Source organism: Heptranchias perlo, chromosome 4 (assembly GCF_035084215.1).
Source record: "Heptranchias perlo isolate sHepPer1 chromosome 4, sHepPer1.hap1, whole genome shotgun sequence".
Lineage (NCBI taxonomy): Eukaryota > Metazoa > Chordata > Chondrichthyes > Hexanchiformes > Hexanchidae > Heptranchias > Heptranchias perlo.
Window position 1 is genome coordinate 32,029,512 of NC_090328.1, and position 16,362 is coordinate 32,045,873.

The following is a 16,362-nucleotide window of genomic DNA, read 5'->3' on the forward strand; positions in this document are numbered from 1 at the left end:
TGATACCTGGACTTCAAGGGTTAAGTTACGAGGAGAGATTACACAAATTGGGGTTGTATTCTCTGGAGTTTCGAAGGTTATGGGGTGATCTGATCGAAGTTTATAAGATATTAAGGGGAACAGATTGGGTGGATAGAGAGAAACTATTTCCACTGGTTGGGGATTTTAGGAGTAGGGGGCACAGTCTAAAAATTAGAGCCAGACCTTTCAAGAGCGAGATTAGAAAACATTTCTACACACAAAGGGTGGTAGGAGTTTGGAACTCTCTTCCGCAAACGGCAATTGATACTAGCTCAATTGCTAAATTTAAATGTGAGATAGATAGCTTTTTGGGAACCAAAGGTATTAAGGGATATGGGCCAAAGGCAGGTATATGGAGTTAGATCACAGATCAGCCATGATATTATCAAATGGCAGAGCAGGCACGAGGGGCTGAATGGCCTACTCCTGTTCCTATGTTCTTATAATTATTCTCCTTGAATTATCGGTTAGGTGGCATGCATCTATGCCCTGGTATCGATAGTGCTCTGGTAAGACTGCTTCTTTGAGCACTGTGTCTAGTTTTGATTATCAAGTCACAAGGGAAACAATCAAGCTCTGGAGGGAATGAACAATAAAGTCACAAGGTTGATCCTCAGTATCATAGGAGTGAGCAATGAGGGAAGATGAGAGAAACTAGGGCTCTTTAGCCTTAAAGATGACTCCTAAGGAGGGACCTTAGAGCAGTATTAAAGATATTAAACAGTAAAGAGAAAGTTGGCTCAGAGCATTAATTCAAGCTAAACCGAAGCAGTAGGACAAGAGGGCACAGACTCAAACTAGTGAAAGGAAAATTTAGGATGTTTCACACAAAGAGCAATGGACCCTTGGAATAGATTTAATGAACTTAAATCTCCCAGGAAGAGCAGTGGAGGTGAAAACAGTCATTCAAGATGGTGTGAAGGCAGGGACTGCAGGTATTCCTCTTTTGCATAGATGAGTTAAAACGGGCTGAATGGCCTTCCACGCCTTATTCATCTTGTGCTTGACTGAAAAATTCAATAAGTTATGTGAGCTGGAGTGTCGGTTTTCATTGGAACTCACAGTTATGAAGAGGGATCTCGATTATTATTTACAAGGATTCTCTAAATTTTGAAGTTAGTTTACATATAAATAATCAAGTAAAAGCAAGCATCAAGCTTTAAAATAAAAAAATGACAACACAACAAAAGGAAAATTTAAAGCCACTTTGCACTCAGAGTTACTTGTTTTTTTCCAATCCAAGCAACATTGGTTAAAATGAATACTGTCCATTTAGCAACAAGGCACAAGGACATGAAAGATTAGCAGACACAGTTTCATGCAGAATTGTGGCAGCATTATGTGATTATGAGTGGTACTTACTACTATGGTGTAGCAGAGAGACTGATTTAGACAGTGAGAGCGCCTGAAGAAGGGATCGTCCGCTGCTGAAAACACCATCTACAGAGCAGGGACAGACTCATCATAATGAACAAAAAAAGCATCTATTTGGGTGTTCATTCACTGATATGCCTAATACCCTTGATGTACAATATACTATCTATCAGTATAGAATGATGGTTAGGTAAGAGGGAATCACAAAGCAACATCAACTACAGATCATAGATGAAATTAAAGTGGTTTATGCACGTTTTCTGAACCCCAAGATTGTGTTACTATTTTCTATTATATTCTAACTGCTTTTTAAATAACCTAATGTATTCTATTTAATCTTTTATCTGTTAGTAGCAATCCTGGCTACCTACAGATATTTTATGAGGTGGCCTCATTATGTGCACATTACAAGTACTGTGAGGCAAACACATATACTATATCTGTCACATGATGACAATGGGGGGATTGTCAACTCCAAATAATCTAAAATAGGGTACTTCTCATTAGAAATTTGTTTGGCATCTTCTCTGTATCTGGTACTAAGGTAACACAAGTCTAGCTATTGTCAACCTCATAAATACTAAATACAAATATTAGTAATTTTTGTGCATGCTGAATTTCATTGATGAAGGAAACAACTGCACTAGTTACTTCTTACTAGTTACTAGTTACTTATTTCTAGATTTCACTGGTTTCTTGTCAATGCAACATCCAGTGGGGAAGGTCATATACTTCAATACAATCACTATCAATGCCCTTTTCACAATCAGCTGACAGGTAGATACCAGTAGGTGCATGAGACATAAATGTCAGTTTCTCCCCCCTCCCCTTTAAACTAAGTAAGTCCGTAAGGTGGAGGATGAAATTCCATTTAATAATGCAAAAAACTGGTAAATCTCATCCCAGTTGTGACAGCCAGATTCATGTGACAGGTGATCAATCCTTTGAGTTTCAGTTCCTGACAAATCTGGGTGGTAATCCAGCGCTGTAATTGCTCAGATACTTGGCTACCTAGTATCACATTGTTAAGCCAAATCTGCTAATAATGTGCTAGCAATGTGTTTTAGAAAACAAGCTGCTCATCTACACAGGACTGTAACTTATTATCTAGACATTAGGATAAATTTGTACTTCAGCTTTGAGTCACTAAGCATTTCTACATGAAATTTGTTAGTTGTGAAATGATAAATGTAAATGTAGAAGCTTTGCAGATTATGACACAAAGTCAATGTCATTTTTTAGCAAACATTGCATAATATAGAATTTTTTTGTTTAGTAATATCAATATTACAATGTTCTAATATATTATTCTCAATTTTTATTGGCACTAACCTTCACTCGTGGAGTCAAACACACTAAAATCCCTTATGAATCGAGATTTGCTTTGTGAGACTTTAGGTGAGGAAAGGGAGTATGATCTCAGCCGAATCCCGGTGTCTTCAGACTCCTTCAGAGGACAAATAAAAAGATCGCATCAAACGGAATATTCTGGACTCTACTTCAAGACATTTCTAGTTCATATATAAAAATAATCAACCAGCTTTCAGTTGCACTCAACTGAACGGAATGATTTTCTGCAAAATGTGCAAAAGGGCTACATGACATAAGGGGCCCTAAATTGGGCCCACGTGTAGTGCCCATTGTTTCGGCGCTACGCGGCCTCTCCGACATCCAAGATGGCGTCTTGGCTGCGCACGCACGTTTCCATCATGACGTGCGCCAGACGCTTTCTTGGTATAGGAGCTAGCGTATGCGCAAATACCGAACGCTGGAAGCATGTAAAGTAAGGAGAAAATGATGTAATCAGTGTGCAATGCTGATTTAAGGTGATAGACACCATTTTGGAACTTAATGCTCAAATCAATGCACAGTCTTAACCCCGACCATCTGAACGTGTCTTACAGTGTCTGGAGGAACCCCCACTCGTGCTATTTAAAGGGACCATGCAGGTGTTGCAGATTAGTTGCTGGATTATTGCTTCCGGCTGCTGGAGGAATAGGAAGTGTTTTTTGAAGCTCCCTATACTTCCTGAGAGTTTCTAGACTACATTTGAGAGTGCTTTGGCAGGTACTGCCTTATGGTTCAGAAAGTTACAAGCGTGGTTGAACATTCCTGGCAACCATGGGTGATCTGCTAGGGCTCCTGCTGGGCATTGAGCACAACTGGGAGAATGCAGAGAGGCCACACAGAGCAGGTCAAGCTGCGAGGAGAAGGAGGATGAGGAGGCGCAGGGCACTGAGCAGGAGGCCCTATTAAATGAGGGCCTTTCGGGACCAATTTTCTTACCTTAACATGACCGAGAAGGATTGCATCCGATACCTGAGGTTCACCAAGGAAGCCGTGACCTAGATCTGTCAACTGGTGTGGCCGCAACTGCAGCCTCAGGGCAGGGTAAGGACAGCATTGCCTGTGGCACTGAATTTCTACGGCTCAGGATCATTTCAGGCCTCTGCTGGCAACATGTGCAACATCTCGCAGTATGCAGTGCACTGCTGCATAAGGGAGGTCACAAACGCACTGTACCAGATGAGGAACAGGTCCATCACCTTCTCTCTTGACAGAGACAAGCAGAACGAGTGAGCACAGGGGTTTGCTCGCATTGCTGGCTTCCCCATGGTGCAGGGTGCCATTGACTGCACGCACATTGCTCTACGTGCCCCGCATATCAACTCGGCCGTCTTCATCAACCGAAAGGACTTCCACTCCCTCAACATGCAGCTGATGTGCGACCACACGCATCGAATCATGGAGGTCTCATAAAGAGAAAGATTTTACATTGTTTTAAAGCAAGCGATATGATACAATTTACAAATTAATAACCTCTCTGCATCCTTTTGTAAACTACTCATGCAAACCAATCCAATCGAGAAAGTTTTCCATGGGCTGTGATGTTATGTGGAGCCAATTGAGCCAAGGTCGTGCAAAAATCCATGGGGTTTGTATCTGAACATGGTAATGGATGGGAGCATGCAAAATGGAGGCTGATTTCTAATATATAGAAAAATCTTATGTGCATTTAACTACCTCTTGAAACAAAAATACAGGGCCACAATTTGCTGTGGCAGAGCATAACGGCGTCTGCCGTTAGTTAGACTTGTCCTTGCAAGTTTAGGTTTTTAAAAGTTTTGTATGGCAAGTTACTGAAAGTGCGAGCTGATAATGTCAGCGAGGGAAACCAGGCATCTGGGACCTGAGTGAACAGGGCAAGCAACTGTGTATCTCCTTAACAAATCAGATTGAAGGATTGTGAAATCAACAGCGCAAGGTCTGAGAAGGAAATGTAAATTAGAGTGGGTGAATTCAATGTCAAATCAGGTATAGAAAGAGAGGGAAAGGAAGATTGGATTAAGGGAGAGAGAAAAAAGAGACAGAAAGGAAAAGTAAAAAAAAATTAAGTTACATTTTTAAAATCTCCAACTACAATTAAAACCTGAAGGAATGAGACTCCACACTTGTAACAGTTTATTTTTAGTGCCAGAGAGGATGCTTGACAGTAATTAACATTATTCACATTGTTAAAAGGTACTTAGACTCAAAGTGATTTGATTTAACTTCCTGTGGCGAGTTTGGTCCGTATCTACCGTGCAAATATTGCAACTTCATGCCACTCAATGCATTTCAATGGTGAGGCAGACAGTGAGATGGCATTTTCGCAAAGCCAACGGCGGAGCGGCGCATTTCAGACAGCAACCTTTGGATATTTGAGTTTAACCACGCATCTGCCCCTCGCCTCAAGTTGCTGTACCATTTGAGCATAAATAACGGTGAGCACCATTAGCCTTGCCGTTGTTTTGAAAGCAAAATCTAGCTCATAATCTTTTCAAAGCACAAGAGTTAGGGGGAGCAGTGGGAGCAGCAACATCCATGTGATCACAGATTGTTACATTGTTTTATTACATTGTAACCAGAAGGACAGAGCAACATCAGGGAAATGGGTTGTAATGCTGACCCAGAGAATTACTGCCAGTTTTAATAAAAATGTTTTTGTTTTAATTAATTACTTTTTTGAGGGTGAGAGCAACAAAAAAAAAGAGAAAAAAAAGGTTCAAAAGGCAGAAACACAGAGAAAGGAGAATTTTAAAAAATCATTCTTGGGATGTGGACTGGTAAGGCCAGCATTTATTGCCCATCCCTAGTTGCTCTGAAAAGGTATGGGTTTGTTACGACTGAGCGGCTTGCTATACCACTTCAAGGGGCAGATAAGAGTCAACTGAATTGGTGAGGGACTGGAGTCACATATAGGCCAGACTGGGTATGGACGGCAGGTTTCCTTCCCTAAAGGACACTAGTGAACCAGTTGTTTTTTTACAAAAATCTAAGTTTCATGGTCACTTTTACTGAAACTAGCTTTTTATTTCCAGATTTTTTAAAACTGAATTCAAATTCACAAACTGTCATGGTGGGATTTTAACTCACGTTCTCTGGATGTTTAGTTCAGGCCTCTGGATTATTAGTCCAGTAACATAACCACTACACTACCGTTGCAAGTGGACCTTCTCTGAATATAATTGAGGACCCTTGCCATACAGCATGGCTCACTTTGGAAATATAACATAGTTTGATATTTACAAATGTTGCTAGCCTTCATCCTATATTTTTGTGGCAATCTAGCATGTGTGAGCAAACTGTAGTTAACACTAAATGAGGGGTTAATAATGTGGGCAGTAAATAGTATCAGCACCCTATTTGCATAATAACCATTACCACCAAGTAAAAAAGAAAATAATGTTACATGTTTTTCATTTCTCTTGCTTTTGAAAAGCCTAAATAAAAAAAGCTACATGTTTTATAGCTTGACAATTAAAAAAAACCTCATGAATCTAAGGGCCCAGACCCAGCCACAGCAATGAAATATTCTTTTCCCAATCAGTTTTCCTTACCAGGTTGAAACTGGTAGAATAAAATGATACAAGATGGAAAGACATGAGCAACAATCGTTTTGAAATCACTTAGTTAACTGTTTCTCCTTTGGTCAGCTCTCTAGCCTTGAAATGCCACAGTCTTGCAAAACACAATAAAGACAAATATCTTTTACCAAACAAAAAAACTGTGCGCACACATAATTTTCTTGTAAAGTAGGACTTTATGTTTTGATCAACTTTCTGTTTTAAAATTTATGAATGAATTCATGTATTATACATTTCCAGAAAAAAATCAGCATTATTTAACTTCAAAAGCTTTTTCTAAAGTTGCCAGAATATCTTGTTATGTATAGATATGCCAGCTTGAGTAGAGAACTTATTCCATTGGAATGTCTACTTTCAAGGTTGGCCAGATTACACGAATCATATTGGTTTACCTCCTAGCTAACAGCTAGTACCTTTAGCAATAAGCTGCTGGATGAAGGCATGGATTCAGATCCCCTGGCATTTATCTCAGTTTCCTGGTGAGCTTCAAAAGAGTCCAGTTCATCTCCGCTGCTGGCAAATAATGCAACAGAATTTGGCGACCTTGGAGTGCATGAGCCCTGGGATCTATCTGAAACCTCCTCTCCTTCGCTGTCTGCATCAAAGCTGAACCTACAAAAACAATTAATGAAAAGAAGTCCACAGTCAAACCAATATTACAGGATAACCCTTTTCCTTACTAATTCACTAAATCACTGACATTAGTTCAAGAAGGTGCTTTTCCAATTATGATCTATATACATCTAGATGACAGTTCTACCCTGTTACCACATGTAACCTTACGAGCCAGTAACTTTTTTGCTGACAGTTGTTAGTCACAGAGCAAAATGTGAAAAGTGATCGATTTGAATGCAGAGCATAAACTTATTACTATTTTCATTCAATATTTTGCTCAGGATAGTAATTATTATTCAACATTTCTCCTGCTTTTGGACAGCCTAAATAAAGAAAAACTCTTACAATTGCTTGAGTTTTTGAAATGTTCAAATATAATTGGATAAATTATATTTAAAAAAGAGAACAAAGTAAAAATGCTGGAAATCTAAAATGAAAACAGAAAATGCGTGAATAAGGGTGTACACCCAAAATGTTAGACTGTCTTTTCTTTTTACAAATGTTGATAGACCAGCATTTTCTGATTTTATATTTAAAAAGCACTGGAACAAATGCGTGCAATAAGGCATTCTGTGCCTAATGAACTGACAAAATAATTTCTTGGGCTCACTGCTTTAGAAGAAAAGCAAAATGTCACAGCTTATTTACAAAAATCTACATCCCTGCAATTCTAACACATAAAAACTAAGCTGGTAAGCAGCCTTACAACATGGCCTCAAGTAATCAAAAGGTATATCTGTCCCATAAATATAGCAGGTAAATTAAATGTGACAGAAGATTTATAAACATAGAAATAAAGCAGCTACTTAAATGCAGTGAAAACTATACCACTAAAGTAGAGGGAATTTCTTGTGATATTCGCAGGATTGACAGGAGCGGAGTGGTAAAGGTTTTGCACATACCGGATTGGAGGGGACCTGACACATACACACATATATGTATCTCCCATATGAATAATTCTTCATTTAATGTTCAAGGAATGTGGGCAACACTGGCAACACCAGTATTTTTTGCCCATCCTTAGTTTCCTCAATAAGGTGGTGGTGAGCGTTCCTCTTGAAGTGCTGCATTCCTTGAGCAGACGATGCTCCCGCAATGGTGTTAGGTAGGGAATTCCGGGACTTTGACACAGAAATCAGGAAAGAATGGTGGTATATGTCCTCGTCAGAGTGTGTGACTTGAAGGGGAACTTGGAGTTGATGGTATTGCTGTGACATTGCTGCTCTTGTCTTTCTTAGTGGTAGAAGTTACAGGGTTGGAAGGTTCTGTCAAAGTAAGCTTGATGAATTGCTGCAGTGCATCCTGTAAATAGTACATACAGCAGCCACAGTATGCCATTTATGGAGGGGGTAAATCTTGAGTCCAGTGGCAGAAGCACTGATCAGACAGGCTATGTCCTGAATGGTGTTGAGCTTCTTGAATATTGTTGCAACTGTAACCATCCAGTGTAACAGCACTTACCAAGAGAATTGCAGTTCGCAGGTATCTTCTAGTCCAAGCACCAATAAAGGTCATTCTAGTACTAAAGACTTGATGAGTTACAGGTGGGTGCAGGACCAGGTAGCCACCCCAGCAGTGGACATTTCATCATACAGGACTTAGAATCAGAGAACCACTTCTATCTAAAAAAGCTCCCACTCAGACACAGCAGCAGCGGCCAGCGATCTCACGTACTGCAGTGACTAGGGAGCACACAGAAGGAGCACAAGATTACAAACTGGAACATGTATCACCAAGGATAAGCATGGGGGTTAAAAACATGTGCACTAAACACTTGAAGAGGAACTAATTTGGTTGCAATTTATTTCAACCGTTTCCAGAGTTGTGATGGTGTCACATAAGATTTCAACAGGTGAAAGGAATGAGATCTGCTTTAGTTTAGTGAGTGCAAAGGCTATTACTGGGGAAGGTGTCTGGCCACTTTGTGGTACAGATGTGGAGAGAGTTGTTAATGCACTGGTCACATGGAGCATTTAGACGAAGCGCTTGTCTATTAGAGCCTGCTGCATGTCTGCAAAGCAATTAGAAAGAAATATTTTCTGGCATCTCATCTTCATCATGCTCTTCTCTTGCCAGTGGGTATGTGTCTTCTTCTTCCACCTGCTCCACAGTAAAGTCTTTTTGGATGGTAAAGTTGTGCGGCAAACAGTGATGATCGTGGAGACCTTGGTGGGACTGTATCATAGGATGCCCCCAGATCAATCCGGGCATCTGATGCACGACCTCGAGATGCCTATTGTGTTTTCAAAGATGATCCTGCTGGCTCCATAGGCCTCATTAAATCTGTGCCTGCTGCTGTTTGTGGTTCAGAGGTTTGTAAGTCAGGGCTCAAGTAGCCAACATTGCACTTTTCTTTGTGCCTTGAATAATCTTGGCACCATGGATGGCCTTGATTTAAAGGCATCATGACTGCAAACAGAGAAACGGGCGTTTGTTTCCACGATCCTATTTTGATTGTTGCAGATAACCTGCATGATGATGGAGTGGAAGAGTGGAAACTCTTGTGGATTATGAAGGTAAAAGAATTGTGTGCAGGAGCCCTGGACTTTGGACATTCTATCACACAAAACAAAATGCCGTGCCCTCTCATTCTGCCGCAGATTGTCCATGGGGAAACTGCTCAGCCTGGCAAAGAACAAATCAGTTCATTTGCTTGATACATCTGTGAACTATCATAGTATCATAGTAGGTACAGCACAGGAGAAGGCCATTCGGCCCATTGTGCTTATGCTAGCTCTTTGAAAGAGCTATCCAATTAGTCCCATTCCCGTGCTCTTTCCCCCTAGCCCTGCAAATTTTTTCCCTTCAAGTATTTGTCCAATTCCCTTTTGAAAGTTACTACTGAATCTGCTGCTACCACCCTTTCAGACAGTGCATTCCAGATCATTATAACTCGCTGCCCAAAAAAATATTTCATGTCACCTCTGGCTCTTTTGCCGATCACCGTAAATCTGTGTCCTCTGGTTACCGACCCTTCTGCCACTGGAAACAGTTTCTCCTTATTTACTCATTCAAAACCGTTCATGATTTTCAACACCTCTATCAAATCTCCCCTTAACGTTCTCTGTTCTAAGCAGAACAACCCCAGCTTCTCCAGTCTCTCCGCATAACTGAAGTCCCTCATCCCTGGTACCAGTCTGGTAAATCTCTTAGAACCATAGAAAAGATACAGCAAAGAAGGGGGCCATTCAGCCCATCGTGTCCGTGCCAGCTCGAAGAACAACCAGGTGCCTATTCTAATCCCACCTTCCAGCACCCGGTTCGTAGCCCTGTAGCTTACAGCACTTTAGGTGCAGGTCCAGGTACTTTTAAAAAGAGTTGAGGGTCCCTGCCTCTACCACCAATTCGGGCAGCGAATTCCATACACTCACTACCCTCCAGGTAAAAAAGTTTTTCCTCATGTCCCCTCTAATCCTTCCGCCAATCAGCTTAAATCTATGTCCTCTAGATCTTGAACTCTCCGCTAGGGGAAACAGGTACTTCCTGTCTACTTTATCTGGACCCCTCATAATTTTGTACACCTCAATCAAGTCACCCCTCAGCCTCCTCTGCTCCAAGGAAAACAACCCCAGCCTATCCAGTCTCTTCTCGTAGCTGCAATTTTCAAGCCCTGGCAACGTTCTTGTAAATCTTCTCTGCACTCTCTCCAGAGCAATTACATCCTTCCTGTAATGTGGTGACCAGAACTGCGCACAATACTCCAGCTGCGGCCTTACCAGCGTTTTATACAGTTCCATCATTACATCCCTGCTTTTGTATTCTATACCTCGACTAATAACGGAGAGCATTCCGTATGCCTTCTTCACAACCTTATCTACCTGTACTGCCACCTTCAGAAAGAGCCATGTGTCTGCCCATTTCACCAGTATGTCTATGTCCTCCTGAAGTCTGTTACTATCCTCCACATTGTTCACTAAATTTCCAAGTTTTACGTAGATTGACTGATGTTGCTGAATTCTCCTGTAGCAGCTTGGATTTAGACAGATGCACGGGAGTGCGGAGCTCTGGTGACCTTGACAGCCATCAGCAATACTGCTCCTGTTGTGGAGGTTGGCTGGAGGTCAATTTCTGGCAGACAGCACCACTCTGTTACTGCTTCTACTGTGAAGCAAAGCCTGCAACAACAGCTTTTCCCACACTTGCCGAGGTAGCTGTGCCTCTGCCTACAGATACAGGTCCGTAGTTATTGCTGGGTGTGCGCAGTTCATCCCGGGTATAAACTTATTTGTCTGGCATCTCTCCTTTCCTCCTCCTCTAAATAACAGAAATAATGGGATTCCTATTAGAATACCTGTACACTTGTCCTCTAACCACCGCCCCCCCCCCTTACCTGAAGACTACATGACTGGGTGCAACGCTGCTGGAGATCAACTAGTAATCATCAGCAAAAATCAATTCAATTGCAAATTCACTTTATAGCATTCCAAAATCAATACTGAAATGTTGACATTGCTTTAAATGCTGATAGCACAGAACAGCATTACCTGCAATGCTAGCTTTGTACAGATGACAGTAGGAGGGAATCATGGGAATTTGCCATGTGTAGATTTGCATATCATGTTAAAATGAATTTTAATATTAATGATACTTTGCCCCTTTCCAGGAAGAGCTTTCTCGCCAGGGTTATGTCCTCAGAAGTACACACATGCTACACTACAGGTGGAGACCCAGGATTCAGAACATTTTTGAAAAGGGAAATCTAAAACCACAGAGATGATCGATGGGGAGAATTCATCAATGATAACATTTATCAATACTTCCCAATAAAAATGATGGTTGGAGTAGAATACAATATGCCATTAGACAGAGAAAGTCAATCCAATTAATGTTGTGGATGAGCGAACCAGCTTGAAACTGGTGGTTAAAATCCATTGAACCCAATGCTTAACTGAGCTGCTAAAATATCTATTTTACAATATAATAGTCACCAGTGACAAAATGCATAACTGCACATTTGTCATGAAACAAAATTGCATCAATATTTAATATTTCCTTTAAAAATAATTACTGTCTGCCTGCTCTCTGCTGCCATACAGTCTATTAAATTTGCTGCCTTAATGTACTGACCTCCATTCAATTAATGATATTGCCCATTGATTTCTTGTTTTGAGTCTCTAGGCACTAGGATAAATACATTTAAAAGCCTTTAAACATTGATCTTTTGAAGAGCAAGTCTAATGATATTGGCATTAGAGAAAGCAAGATTGAATCCTGACATTCACATACTGCTTTGGTTTGGAAATGACAATTATACATAGAAAGGTTCAGGGAACAATTGTTTTTAAGAGAATAATTTTGGTGACTCAAGTGTGAAAATGCTATTGAACTTCAAATTCCAGTCATGCTTTGGGGCAAAGTACATCAGGCAGCACTTTCAAAGCTTCACTAACTAATATTTGGTGATTGAACTATGAATGTGCTGTCAGATTTCAAATTCCAATCATGCCTCTGCACCACCACACCATGCAATATCAGAAAGAAACTGTTTCCGGGAAAAGTATTTTATTGGAATTTACCTCCCCAACATTCCCCAGACAAGAAGATAAGTGTTTTTTTTCGGCTAAAATTCAAGAGTCAACAAACTGTGAAAGTGCTACATTTAGGTTCACTAGATTAATTCCTGGGATGAGAGGGTTGTCCTACGAGGAGAGGTTGAGTCGAATGGGCCTATACTCTCTGGAGTTTAGAAGAATGAGAAGCGATCTCATTGAAACATATAAGAATATGAGGGGGCTTGACAGGGTAGATGCTGAAAGGTTGCTTCCCCTGGCTAGAGAGTCTAGAACTAGGGGGCATAGTCGCAGGATAAGGGGTCGGCCATTCAAGGCTAAGATGAGGAGGAATTTCTTTACGCAGAGTGTTGTGAATCTTTGGAATTCTCTACCTCAGAGGGCTGTGGATGCTGAGTCATTGAATATATTCAAGGATGAGAGCGATAGATTTTTAGACTCATGGGGAATCAAGGGATATGGGGATCGGACAGAAAAGTGGAGTTGAGGTCAAAGATCAGCGATGATCTGATTGAATGGCGAAGCAGGCTTCAGGGGCTGTATGGCCTACTCCTGCTCCTATTTCTTATGTTCTTATTCAGTATGTCATGGAGGAGTTCATCTTTACATGGGCAGGATGTATTGTTTTCTATTCTTAAAACAGTTTCTTCCTCCATTTCTCCCTCCTCACATCATGTACTAATTCCTCAGTAAACAGGCAAAAGCATCCTCTTCACCAGGCCTCTCTGCTACTTTAATTCTGGACATGAGGAAACAAGCAAGAGCCTTGTCCAAAACTGACACAGCTTGCAGGTGGTAAACTTCATCTCTAACATCCTGCAGGCACATGGGACTTTGTCTCATCTTGTTGTTTAATGGCCCATGAGAGAAATGGTCAGGGAAAAATACGGCCTTCACCGAGATTCAGGAGAATAACTTTCTTCCCGCAGTCACAGGGCCAATCCCAAGGATCTTTTGGCCTTAGAAGTGCAGAAACCTCTGCCTTCCCAGAGAGAGAAAGAGGGGGAGAAAAGATCCAACACTAGGGAAACTTAGTCTCAACGGTAGGAAGGAATGAACTAAAGAAAGGAAAGACTTGCATTTACATAACACCTTATTGTATCCAAGACACCTCAAAGCGCTTGAAAACCAATTAATTACTTTTCAAACGTAGTAACGGTTGGTATGTAGATAAACAAAGCAGCCAGCTGCATAAAACATGCTCCCACAAACAAGTAAGTGAGGTGAATGACCAGGTGGTGGTGCTGGTTGAGGGACAAATGTTGCCCAGGACACCTAAGACAAAGGGCAGGATTTTAACTGTAAAAAACGGATGGGTTAGGGCGGGGGGGCATTGAAAATTGCAACAATTTCAGACCCGCCCCCCCAACCTGCCCATTTCCGATTTTCACCGGGGCAGGACGAGAGGCGGGCGACCTACTTATTCCCAGGAGGCGGGTTGGTCACTAAAACCTTTCAAGGAGGCTGTGGACCTCCATTTTGAAAGGTTTTGCGGTTTTAGTCCTGGAGGCCAGGATTTCTGGGCCTTCTCCTTCACGCCGCATGAGAGGAGGCGAGAAGGCCCAAAACTGCAGGTAGGTGCCTTTATAGAACAGCTTGTGGGCCCGGAGGAGGGGGAGAGCAGCCCCCAGGCCCAACAAGCCTACCTGCAGTGGCCCCCACAACGATCATGACCCCCCCCCACCAAAGATAACGGAGCTCCCCAATGATCGCGGACCTCCCCCAATGATCGCAGACCCCCGCAATGACCTCTGATCCCGATCCCCCCCCTCTGTGACTGACCTCACTGTCACCCGATCGCACCCCCACCCCCCATGACCGACACCCAATCACGCCCCCATGACCCCTGATCCCCCAGTGACTAACCTCCTCCTCCCCCCCCCACTGACGATGACTCCCCCTGTGACCCCGGTGCCCATGTGCCCACCCTGTCCCCATGCCCACCCGTGACCCCCATGCCACCAAAGACCCTGTGCTCACCCATGCCCCCCCCAGCCCCCATCCATACAATCTAAGACTTACCTTTTCACGTCTTCTTCCTTGCTCTGCTCCCATCCGACTGAGGCCAGACTGTCAATCAGGCTGGCCTGTCGGACAGCAAACTGACAAAAAAATCATCAAAGTCGTAAGGATGTCCGGGAAACCCATACTTCTGGGTTTCCTGGCCGCGATTCGACCCCTGCTCCCTTCCCGGCTCCAGGTCAAAATTTTGGCCAAAGTATTGAGCAAACAAAAAACTTGTGAGTCGCCCTTCTGCTGCTCATTCTGTTGAGCATTACAAGATTGGATGCCCATTTTCAGAAATCACGTAAGCTCAGCCATAAAATTCTTGGCACATAGACTCTGGCATTAAGGAGTATGGTTAGCTGTGATCTGATCCGAATCAGAGATTCTAAGCAGAAAAGTATGTAATGAAGTAGGGCAGGATTCTTTTCTGACCTCTGTCTTTACGTGCCAGGCAGATATGGTATTGGTGTGAGCAAACCTTTGCAATATTTTTCACACATCTTATAGGGCTGCAGAATGCCACAGGAATAGAAAGAAACACCACCATGAGGAAACTCAGATCCTGTTTCGCAAACAGGGTTATCTAGAAAAAGATCCCATGGCACCATTCTGAAACTAATCATGCTATGATTTTGTCGCTGCGGTCAGGATGGCCAAGTTGAGGCACTGGACAGAGTAATGATCTCCTAGGTGCCAATGTTTCATCCAATTAGAAGAAATAATAGTCATCTTAGTGACTCCATATCCACCAAAAGAAACTTGATTAAAGCGCTGTGGTGCTCCTATGCTCCAAGCTGGCTCTAATATTAAGTCATAGATCTTCTCACTTCCAGTGTTTAGTTCCACTTTGGTATAATTCATCTGTACACGGAGGCTGAGCAAACGAGAAATGTTAGGTTGGGGGGGGAATTTTAACCCTTCCTGACTCACGGAAACCGGGTGCATGTACAGTTAAATTGTTCCAGGTTACTTACCGCCTGGAAAGCCATCCGCATCCTGACGTTTCTGATTTTAAAGGATGCTTCTGGACAGGTGGCTGAGCTTCACACTCAAAGCCGGCGGAGTCCTAATTCAAATATGCTACTCGGGGTCCGATGACATCATGGGTCCCGACGGCGATTTTAACTTCGGTCTGAGTGCGGTAGCCGCCGCGGTTTTTCAGCTAGGTTATGGCGAGCGTGAAGAGGATCGAGAAGCTGGAATCCCTCCAGATAAGTTTTTTACTTTCCTTTAGTAACGTAGGAACAGGAGTAGGCCATTTAGCCCCTCGAGCCTCTTCTGCCATCCAATGGGATCATGGCTGATCTGTGACCTAACTCCATATACCCACCATAGCCCCATATCCCTTAATAACTTTGGTTAACAGAAATTTATCAATCTCAGATTTAAAATTAATAACTAAGCTAGCATCAACTGCCGTTTGTGGAAGAGAGTTCCAAACTTCTACCACCCTTTGCATGTAGAAGTGTTTCCTAACTTCACTCCTGAAAGTCCTGGCTCTAAGTCTTTAGACTATGTCCCTTAGTCCTAGACTTCCCAACCAGGGGAAATAGTTTCTCTCTATCTACCCTATCAGTTCCCCTTAATATCTTAAAAACTTTGATCAAATCTCCCCTTAATCTTCTAAATTCCAGGGAATACAATCCTTGCCTGTGCAATCTCTCTTTGTAATTTAACCCTTGGAGTCCAGCTATCATTCTAGTAAATCTACGCTGCACTCCCTCCAAGACCAATATAGCCTTCCTAAGGTGTGGTGCCCAGATCAGAACACAATACTCCAGGTGTGGGCTAACCAGGGCTTTGTATAACTGTAGCATAACTTCTACTCCCTTATAATTTAGTCCTCTAGAAATAAAGGCCAGCATTCCATTAGCTTTTTTGAGTATTTTCTGTACCTGTCCATGGCATTTTAATGATCTATGTACACG

At 42.2% G+C, this 16,362-nt stretch overlaps 1 protein-coding gene across 3 annotated transcripts in view; it reads right to left on the reverse strand.

Moving 5' to 3' along the window:
• Window positions 1-16,362, reverse strand: part of arhgef28a (Rho guanine nucleotide exchange factor (GEF) 28a) — a 406,494-nt gene that overhangs the window by 154,414 nt on the left and 235,718 nt on the right. For 2 of the 3 annotated variants that reach the window (XM_067982722.1, XM_067982720.1), the window contains 3 exons: window positions 6,716-6,914; window positions 2,728-2,842; window positions 1,384-1,461 (listed from right to left, as the gene is read on the reverse strand). In XM_067982722.1, the coding sequence (XP_067838823.1) occupies window positions 1,384-1,461; window positions 2,728-2,842; window positions 6,716-6,914 (392 nt within the window). The remainder of the gene's footprint in view (window positions 1-1,383; window positions 1,462-2,727; window positions 2,843-6,715; window positions 6,915-16,362) is intronic. The other variant, XM_067982721.1, reaches the window with a different exon arrangement.